We start from the raw sequence: 11,274 nt of genomic DNA on the forward strand, positions 1-11,274 counted from the left end.
CAAGCAAGCACGAGGGGAGTCCCTGTCCCCCCGAGCGCTACCAGGAGTGATTAGAAATAACGGTCACAAGCTGGCAGAGGGTAGATTCAGACTAGACACCAGGAGGCGCTACTTCACAGTCACGGCGGCTAGGATCTGGAACCAGCTTCCAAGCGAAGTGGTGCTGGCTCCTAACCTGGGGGTCTTTAAGAGGAGGTTAGACAAACACCTTGCTGGGGTCATTTGACCACAGTACTTTTTCCTGCCATGGCAGGGGGGTGGACTTGATGATCTGCTCAGGTCCCTTCCAACCCTACCAACTATGAAACTATGAATAAACTATAACACGTGAAATAATATCTCTTCATGATGCTCAGTTATCCACTCAGAACCAACTGGCATTATCAGTTGTTTTTAGACCTAGGAAATGGCTACCCCATACATGTGCATCTGTGGGAGGATGGAAGGAAGTGTCACTCCCATTCTGGATTCAGATAACATCTTTTAAGGGCCATGTCACATGCAACACTTAGGACATGTTAACTGAACTTAAAACATGAGCATCCATGCATTCAAGCAGTAAAATATGTATGAAATGTAAGCACATTATAGCAAAGTTAGGGCTTCTCTCAGGAGGAGTATCTTAAGATTGTAGTAAATAACATGCATTTATCTATCATCAGACTGCTCCACAGACAAAATACGAGTTCAGTATTGCAGTGCAGAGCTGGGGCTGGGACCAACAAGAAGGTGATTGCCAGTCCCAGCCCCTGTATCATACTGAAGTTGGCTCAAGACTGACAGTGTCAGAGACCTGGTTTGCTCTGTGTATCCAGCAGCAGGTATAGGTCCAACACCAGGTGTGGCATACTCTCCCAGGCTCAGCTCTCTGTGTCTCCCTTCACCCACCACCAGGAACAAGGGTACGACTTGCTAAAGTGTGCAGGGGCAGGCACTCCTGGCCTGGGCAATTCTGGGCATATGGCAGAGAGGGCCTGGGCTCCAAGTGTGGGAGTTGCACATCCTCATGGAAGGATGTGAAAACTGTGGCACGTGGTGCTGGGGTCAAGGTTGGAAGGGAGTGGGGTGGGAGGGGTGGGGGGGAGGGGGAAAGGGTGAACAGGGCACAGCCAAATCATAGGAAGCATTACCTTGCAACTACTCAGAACATGTTCTAACTTTCAATAGTACATGGTAATGCTTATTGTGATCTAAATCAAATATGTGTTAAATGTCTGGTGTGACAAGACCCTACATGAAATAGGAATGGCCATCCATAGTGGGAAGCAGAAACCACACCTAATGTTATCAATTTGGTCTTACAAGCAGGGGTAAGCAACACCCCAGATCCAATACTAGCAGTTCCCTAGCAAAAAAATGACAGTTTTCACTCAGCAAATCATTGCTAAAGAACAACACAGGTTCCTAGGAGGTCTGCTAGATCAGTACTAACTAGGTCCTCAAGGCTTAATTCAGGGGACATCAACAGATTACTGCACTATGTACATACGAAAGTGTGAAAAGATCCCTGCCCTGAAGACCTTACAGTGTACCTGTCTGATTCAAAGATAGCTACAATCAATTACAAGACTTGTATAGTCTTCAATGGGGCTTGATTCAGAGCATGAATGGGAAAATGAACAACATAAATATCAGCTTTCTAGGTTAAAAAAGTAATATAATGATATTCTTATCCCTTGTTCTCAAACCTAAACTTTTATAGCAATTGGTTAATGAAATTCCTGTATGATGTTTTCCATAGATAAAAAATTGGGGAAAGAATCCAGGCAGAAAGCAATCACAAGGATAAGAATAAAAGGTTAATTTATCAACTCGCCTTTGGGGGCAATTCAATGATTAAGTTCCTAGAAGGAAGCAGCAACAGAATTATTGGTAATAATTCTCCATTTGCCATAATCCATTGCCCTTTATTTTTATACTTTAGTGAATGTTAAGTTACTATACAATTTTTGACAGAACTGTATTAAATGCCCAAGTAAATTACATGGATTTGTTATTATCCAATAAATTGTTACATGGTTCACATTTCACTGAATATGAAAGTCTAATAAAAGGGCACTGAAACTAAAATTTTACAGATTCTTTTATTTGTAAATGATTATTACACGAATGTGTGGATTATTACTTGTTTTTTGGACAATAAGAGTTTCCCAGGGGTAGACTTTATTTTGACAGTGGTGCCAGCAAGGGTGGTGATAGGAGAGCACAGAATGACTAAAACAGCTATTAAGATTTCTAGCATTTAGCTGAGTAACCCATTTAGAATATAATAAAATAAACCAATTTTTCCTTTTATTTTCTCTGCACTACTCCCACTAACAGGCCAACTTTATGCTATTGTAAAAAGCTTGTGAAATTAATTACTAGATATTTTAGTGGGCAGCATGCAGCACTTAAGTTTCACAGGCACCAGCATGAAATAATACGTTTTAAAATATTTTTTCAATACTCACCTGTTTGAAAAAAAAGGATTAATATTTGTTTAGCTCACCTTATATTATAACTTGATCAAATTATTCCCCCCCCCCCAATTATCCCTGCCCTCCCTCCCCCCACAAAGGGGCTAGAGACAGCAGACCACTGTTGGGCTGTAGGGCTCCTTTTACCTGATCAGATCTTAAATTTATCCTGGTAAAACAAAGATGTTGCAGTTTAAACAGTTTAAGCAACAACTTTGTTGCAGATCTGCCATTTTTGTCATGGATCCACCATTTTTTATCCTGGGATAAAATCCTAACATGTGGCATGTTCCTGTTTGTTGCAGGAACTTCACATATATTCTGCAAGAAATAGAATATCTGGAGGGGGCCATATACATAGAAAACTACATTTTAATCACATACTGTGCAAATTACAGAAAACCATGTAACTTAGATTGATTCTGTCTCAGGCTTTTTGCAAAGTTGTACCTAGTAGCTCTGTCATTTTAAACCTGAAATCAAACTGAAAACAATGTGTATTCTCAGTAGGATTTCATTAATTCAGCTCATCATCAACTGTGTGATCCATCAGAGGAGCCCAAAGAGAAAAAAAAAGTTTGTACACAGTTTTTAATACTACCTAGAAACTATATAACACATTGCTACTTTTACTTACTCTGAAAGCAATCTATTTAATTTAATAACATAGCTACAATACTAGATTTTTCCAGAAGGGGAACAGAGTAACTAACTGGCTGCTGCTCCCACCTCTGCTCCCCTGCCCCACAGATTTCTCGGGTGATTAATGGTACAATGCACATAAACCAGGAAATATAACCACACATTTTGGGTAGCAGGATACTTCTTATGTAAGTATCCTTAAGTATTCCCAAATGTGCAGCCTAAGTTCATGTGCCAGAGAGTGGCATGCAAAGGCATTTTGCTTGGCACGCATGCCTTAGGGAAGAGGCCAGGGCTGTACTGCCCCAACAAGGATGAGGCCCCTTGCAGCTCCTCTGCTGTCCACCCCTGGCACACCAACATCTTACAAATTGAGGTTGCAGGTATTTTTGGCACTCTGCCCAAAAATGTTGCTGACCCCTGCTTTAGATCTTTTCATAGTCATAGATCAACCCATGGCGACCATTTTCAGCAGCAGCTAGGATTCCTGTTAGTTATATAGAAAATGGAGGATAAGTCAGCTGAAGGTTACTCTAGTTAAGGCCACTGGGATTTGAACCCATAGCAGCCAAGCCAGCAGGCAGAAGTGCCACCAGAGTGTCACCAAGCAGCTGGTCAGGGATCTGCCCCAGCCTCATCCCTCCCAGGAGGACACTGATGAGGATAAAGCTGACCAGGAGGAACCTATGGAAACTGAAAACCCCTGACAGGAAGACTACAAAACCTCTCCTATTTACTGCTGGACTTATCCCAACAACAACACTCCTGTTGTTGGATCTCTGCTTTGCTCATGCCTGACTCCAGCCTCACTCCAGATCTGCTCCTGTTTGCTCTTACATGATCCAAGCCCTGCCCCTGCCCCTGCCCCTGCTGTTTTTGGACATCTCAGCTCTGATCTATCACCTGCTCTAATCATAATACAACCTCAACCCTTAGACTGATAACTCAGACAGCAAAAGATATGACCCCAGCCTGCCTATAGTAACTCATTAAGAGACCACTCACAGCCCAGCCATAACTGGAAAAATCTAGTCTATTGCATTCTGCCTTTCAAAAATGACATGAGCGTTATATTTTGAGGCATGTTGTATGGTAGAAGATATGGCAGTCCAACGCTCAAACAAATGATGCCCAGATATACAATACAACTAGTTTAATTTAAATGCATTCAAAAAAACTATGAAACTGTTAAAGGTTTTACTGTTTTATTTTGAAAGCCTGTTATACAGAAGAGTTGTAAAACATGTACTTTTCCTTCACAAAAATATTTTCCCAATTGTCCAGTCTGCACAAAATGTTAATCAATTTTTTTCAAGTGTTAATTGTCTCATTAGATATTCAGGAAACAGGCATAGCAGCACAGCTCTGCTTTTATGGCATCCGGGGCAGTGCTGGCCCCTGCCATGTCCAATTGCAGCAGCATAATCAGCTCCTGCTCCAGCAACAGCTGCTTTTGTATCCTTCCACAAAGGCAGTGCCTGGGGCTCCTACCCTATTCACCTCCCCTCAATTATGCTACTGTCAGGAAATGCTGCAATGTTTCAGAGAAATAAGTAGTAGTGATTACACACACACACCAGTGATTCATTAAGAAACAAATAAATTGGTTTTCTGTGACATTTACTGGCTATATATACTAAATAGCCAATAGTAACTATATTTGGCACTCTGTTTTATTTGGAACTTTTAGTTAACAGCCAGGGTTTAAAATTCAAAACTCATTTAAGGGTAAAAAATGGTCACATGCATTTGCAATGCTGCAAGAGGTGTGGATAAGCAATGTTTCTTGGCATGCCAATATTTTTCAAGATTTGTAAATAAACAGAGAAAATAAAGTCTGATCCAAACATCAGTAGAATCCATGGGATTATTTTAACTGATATTTATGGGTTTCGTATCAGCATTTTAAATCTTGAGAGTAACTTCTAAGCACATTGTAATCTTTAGCCACAGTAACTCACAAATTTGTTTCCAGTGAAGCCCAAGAGTTTTGCTGTTGCTGATGAATATGCAGCAAACATTTCTGAAAGTGAGATTATTACTAAGGAAGGTTACAGAAACCTTGCTTTATGATGTTTGGGTCATCCTATAACATATTACATACTTGATAAGGAGCCAAAATTGCTCCATATGTTGTTTTCTTTCAAATGGATTGAGATCATTGTGTCTCCAAGTACTTATAAATTAGTTATATAACTCCAGTCAGCATAAAATGTCATGCCACATTTTATGATGCCACAGCATCAAGTTAAGCGGTACGTTGGTATGCGTATGAAGGGTATATTAATCTCTTCAAACATTTTTTTTGCTGTGTCAGTGGTACTTAGATCAGACACCAAAAGCTTTTGGATAATATGAAAACTTTGCAACAATTACATTGAGAATAATGAAGTTTCAGCTTCAAAAGAATGCTTTTTTTTTCTACTGAAAAAAGTATCCATGAATAACCTGAAAGCTACAAAGGCAAGACCAGTACCACAGCATTTGACATATATTTTCCAAATGCCAAAATTATGCAAAATGTGCAAAGTTTGCTGATGTCTCTGTCTCTATCCTGAAATAAACTATTATACAAGATGTAGCTCCTATGAGAAGTAAGAGAGGATGTTATGGTACTTAATTAGAATAAAATACAGAACACTTAAAATATTTCATTGATTACAAAATACCATGTCCCATTCAGTGCTGCACATTAAATACTCTGTTTCAATCTCAAATTGACATAATTAGGTTTCTTGCTAGTAATAACCCTAAAAATGGCTCACAAATTAGACAGTTTTAAACATTACAAATTTCCATACCACAGATGTACAGAAATAGCCATGGGGCATTAGAGAGAGAGATAATTTCTCCAAGGAGAAAATAATTCATGAAGAGAGACTCACTTCAATAAGCCAATGGAAAAGACCAAGCTTCTCTAAAGGTCAATACAACCTGAAACATAATTAGGCTTGGAAAAAGAGAAGCAAAGAAATTAACAGCACTTTGTAAAAGATCAATAACGAAGATAAAAGTTGAAAAGCCACCACTGATTTTGGTTTGATCTTTTCACAATTAAATAAATAAATGAATGTCCCATGTGGACTTCTGAAACTTTCATCCACATATTCTGAAGTATTTTATAAACATTAGTTAATACAATATAATTATGCAGGTAAATCTTACTGTATCATCTTCATTGTTTAAACAAGTAAACGGAAGGGCATAGACAGGAAGTGACTCAACCAATTTACAACTCAGCACACCCAATTCGTTCACACACTCCCCATATCAGCTGCAAAACCAGAAATTGTGTGTGTTGCATTTCATAAAAGCACGTTTATCTAGTGCTCTGAGTGTTAACAGTTTACATTCAAAGTATTCACACAATATATCTAAATAGATGGATTGTAGTGCACCCATACTCAAAACATATGAGCTCTTATTCACTCCAGCATCTTTCTCAGCTTTTTCTCTTCTAGATGTCCCAGATAAGCATGCTTTATACCATGCTGAAAGTCAGACTAGTACCATGGGGAAGTTCAGGAAGAAAGTTCAAGAGCTGAGAAGTCTAGCATCTACTGGGCTCATCCACACATTTCTTAATACACTTTAGATACTGTGCATTTAGTTTAGTACTTCCTTAATAAAGTACTAACTAAATGTGCAGAACCTAGAGTTACTGAGCAGTAGTGCCAATGCATGGTTATTTAGAGCCTGACTGCATATTAGCCTAATAACACTGTGCAGTAGGCTATTTGTACGTTTTTTGCTTCAACACACTACTGCACAATGTTATTAGGCTAATGCGCAGTAAGCATTTTGTGTAGACGTTCCCACTGAGAAAGCTCTGTGCACAGTTTCAAGTCACACTTTGTCTAAGAAGAAACCAAAGCCCTGTGTAGTGCATCTGATCATAACTAAGGGGACTAACTAAAATGGACATTTTAGCTGGTTCATACTGCTCCAGGAGCTGGATTCAGCCTGAAGACCATATGTTTGACAGCCCTGCCTTAGACACTGGCTACCATCTGAAGTGTTAAACATTTAGACAGTACAACAGTGTTTAAACCAAAGCCCCTTCTTTCCAACTTTTGTGGGTACTTGATTAGGAAGTAAAATTCTCAAGGCATATCAGGGAGAATATACAATAAACCAGAAGCTCTGGTCAGGAGTGCATTTAATCTGAGAACTCCAGATCCAAGCCGTTTTAGTTTGTTATTTTTGAGCACATAACTGTCAACATTCCCATACACAGTCACAGTCATGCATAATTCATTACTAAATTCTTTGAGCACCAAAGGGCCACACCGTAGTTCTGTTCAAAATTACCATATCAACTCACTAGACTTCCTAGGTGAAAGAAATATATAATAATCAATGAGAGTAGACAAATCTATGCTCAGAACACCCCCAAAGTCTAGAAATTGGAATTAGAAATCCAAGTCTGATTTTAAGATCACTATGATCATTGTGTCCGGAATAATTACATACAACCATCTAATGGGTTGTGCATACAATGCCCAGGCACAATTTACAGAATTGTGAAAAAGTAAAGGATAACCTCTGTACCATACAAATCGTCCATGATAAGGAGGAAAAACACCTCAGTGTTTAGTGAAAAAGTCTTCATGAGAGAAACAAAAGGGTTGGGCAGCCTCTTGCTATGAACATACCATCTGTCTATTTTGGGATAAAAGCTTATTTTTCTAGAAATCTTTTGCTGGCACTTAGCTATAACATTTTTCAACTTCATTTCTTCTTCTATCACAAAAACAAGTATTCAGCCTGCTGCTGAGTCACTGACTGCCAAGATATTTAAGATCCTTATTTATTGTTTTTCCACCAAAAAAACAGAATCAGTAGATGAATACCTCCCCCCACCAACCCCCACCCCCAGCCTGCAATAGCTGCATTTCACTGTAATATGTGCTAACTTTTTAAGCCATGTAGTCATGGGCTTATCTGTTTGCCTCTTCCAGAAGATTAGTAAGGTTAGTAAGAGTGCTAGGTAATACATATTTTAGCAATTTGCCTTCAGACAAAATCTTTCAAAAGTCTGCTAAGGTGCAAAAGATATTTGCCAGCCCTGACCCTATCACCAACCCCATTCAATGAATCATTCTGAAAATAAAACTAAGGCTTATTCTCCTCAATACATGACTGTTTAGTCTAATTTGGCACTAGGGCTTAGAATTAAAAAAGAAATTTGTCCTGAACCTAAATTGCCATGCCTGCTTGTTTGATGTCTACCTTTAACAGATTTATGTCAGTCTCTTCATTTCCTGGCAGGCATTTTTTGTGTATGGTGCCTGCTGACAATCCAGCTGTCTCTGCCACCCGAGGGGCCAATTAGAGAGATTGTAAATAATTCATCAAGAGTTTGTGCAAAAGTAGAGTGTGTCAAATATAACTTGCAGGTTTCATTCTAAAAAGATTTTTTTCCAGTCAAGTTTACTGTAGCTTATCACAGGCAACTTCCTACCATGAATTTTCAGCATTACATGCTATTGAGATTCGGGGCATATCTTATATTTAATTTTCACAGACATTCCTAATTTTGTTCTGAAGAGTGCAACAGGTCAGCTATCCAAATGCACCATAGTGCATGGTTGCTTTACCAGAACTTCAGATTCTTTCTGTACATGAAAAAAATGTTCTCTTGTGGACAGAAATCTAACTCACCATTACTTGGAGGCTTACAGGGGGAAGTGTTTAAGAAACAAGAAATAACAGATTGTCATTCAGTAGTTAGTGGGGGGGGGGGGAAAAGATGCACACCTTACTCTTTTCTTGTTGGAGCTCGATTTGAATGTCTGTGAGTTTTGCCCTGAGCTCTTCATTGGCAGCTTGTAAGGCAGCTAAGGCATCAGGCTTTTCTCCCTTAGCTCGAATACTGGCACCCTTCTTTGACATTGTGAGACAGTGTGACAGGGAGGGTGAAATCCCAAGCAGAGAGAACCCTCTGTTCCACCGCTTGAGGCTCTTCCTTGCTTCTGTTCCACTACATTTTATTGCTCACCTAGAAAGAGATAAATCACAACTATTATAAAAGTGCCAGTATTTAGCAGGATCCACAATTAGCCAATAAGTATAGCAAGACCAAAGCATATGGTAGATGGTTCTCGCGTGTATACATTTATAAAACTCAGCAATTTTATAGTAAACAACCTTTAATAAAAAGGAGGTTTTTAATTTCAATATATTTAAAGTCTGTAACAGACCATGGCAAGGACATTAGAAAACCAGGCAGTTGCACAAACAGTCCTCTGAAATATTATCTGCATCATATGTGAAAATTATTGAAGAGAAATTAGAAAATGTGTTTTAGAGCCATACTTGTACGCAAAAGCACTCAATCTCTGCATATGGAAATAAGGAATAAGCATTAAAAACTATAGTCAAATCAACATAGTGGGTCTTATCTAACTCTCACAGAAGTTGACGTTCTTTTTTGTTGACATCAATGGGAGTTGGACAGAGTTCAATGTTAGCCAAGATATTGTTAAGTTTCTCCAAGTGAGAAGGCTTAGAGCCAATTGGAGGAAACCTTTCATCATTTTCATTTGTATTTATATTGCGTACAATATTACTTGTTCTGACTACCCACACTGGCAGAAAACAGCTGAGAGCAAGAAAATCCTTTCGAATATCTAGACAGAACAATTTTCATTATTAGATTCAGATTTAGAATTTATCTAAAAGAAAATCAACTTTTCAGGCACTGCAGAAACTTTTATATACAGGTAAGTAAATACTGAATCAAGTGTAGTATGTTGAAGGCAATATAAATTAGTGTGGTAAATCCAACAAGCTAGAATTCTGATCACTTCTATATTTGTCCTAACCTGATACCAAGTCAGTCACCCTGCTTTCTGCTGAGAGGGTTAGGGCTGTGTGTATATGCATATACCTCCAAACAGAATTGAGAAAATTAAATTCCTCTCATTCATAAGTAGAGAAGCTACTGGGAATTTAAAGTGAATCATAGACCAAAAAACTTAATGCAGTAAGGCTATGACTGTATAGTAAACTGCTCCAAAATGCCATTTTCAAACATGTTACACTTTTCTAAGCAGACTGCTTCCCCAAACAGTGTAACCTGAGGGACAAGGCTATATGACTTCTTGTTTAAAACGTAGCTCTTTCAATGCAGGACAGCATGCCTCAGGATGATATTTTGATGTACGGTAAATTTACTGTATGGACACAACCCAAGACAGTCTTTCCCTTCTAACCTACTAACCCCAACAAATTTGTAAAATGAATAATCTTTACAGTTTCATCTCCTAGTCACCAATGCAATGTACAGTCACAAATGTACAGTGTTGTATCACAGGGAATCATAAATAAGTAGGACTGGAAGGGACCTCCAGAGTCATTTCTACACCAACACCCTGCTTGAAGCAGAATCATACCTATCCAAACCAAATGTGATATATAATTATTCTTACTTCAATTGTAATATTTAAAATTATTCAGTATTCTCTGACAGCAGCTTAGCACAATAAAAACTTTTGGATTAGGGAAAGCATAATTAAACATACAATGGATGTGCAACATTATATACACAAAGGTTAGAATGCTAAATCACTAATGAAAATAAAAGATCCCATGAAGTCAATACTTTTAAGAAAAGGTCAAGAGAGTTATTGAGAATAAAGGTTATGTTCCACTGTAAAAAAAAAAATCACATGCAGTTGACTAGTATGTACATCAGCTCTAGTTAACTTAGATTCTTATAATATATAAGGACAATATTTACTATGACGCATGCCTTGAGATGAGGCTTTCTTGCCTCAATTTTTCTTCCCCCACCCCAGTTTTAGTTTCTCTGCCTTAAAGATCTTAAGAACTATATTTCACACTATACATAACAGATACCTAAGCAGTCTAGTGGTACAATGACAAGAAAATACCCATTGGCTAAGTACAGTCAAAACACCCAAGGCTGAATTCACAGATTTCATAGACATTAGGGTTGGAAGGGAACTTGCAAGATCATTGGGTCCAGCCCCGTGCCCAAGGGGCACAACGTCAGCTGGGGTCAAATGATCCCCGCAGGATAGGCATCCAAGTGTTTCTTGAAAGTGTCCGGAGTAGCTGCTTACACCACTTCCATGGGGGGAGTCTATTTCTGAGAATTTCAGCCTCTGGGGACAGAGACAGTAAAGAATTTTTTTCTTATGTCCAG

At 38.7% G+C, this 11,274-nt stretch overlaps 1 protein-coding gene across 4 annotated transcripts in view; it reads right to left on the minus strand.

Moving 5' to 3' along the window:
* Positions 1-9,068, minus strand: part of JAKMIP3 (Janus kinase and microtubule interacting protein 3) — a 93,882-nt gene extending 84,814 nt beyond the window's left edge. For all 4 annotated transcript variants that reach the window (XM_025208815.1, XM_025208814.1, XM_006027583.2 and 1 more), the window contains exon 1: positions 8,862-9,068. In XM_025208815.1, coding sequence (XP_025064600.1) covers positions 8,862-8,996 — 135 coding nt within the window. In that variant the 5' untranslated portion in view covers positions 8,997-9,068. The remainder of the gene's footprint in view (positions 1-8,861) is intronic.
* Between the last annotated feature and the right edge of the window lie 2,206 nt (positions 9,069-11,274).

The sequence above is a fragment of the Alligator sinensis genome, unplaced genomic scaffold, assembly GCF_000455745.1.
Source record: "Alligator sinensis unplaced genomic scaffold, ASM45574v1 scaffold195_2, whole genome shotgun sequence".
In the NCBI taxonomy this organism is placed as follows: domain Eukaryota; kingdom Metazoa; phylum Chordata; order Crocodylia; family Alligatoridae; genus Alligator; species Alligator sinensis.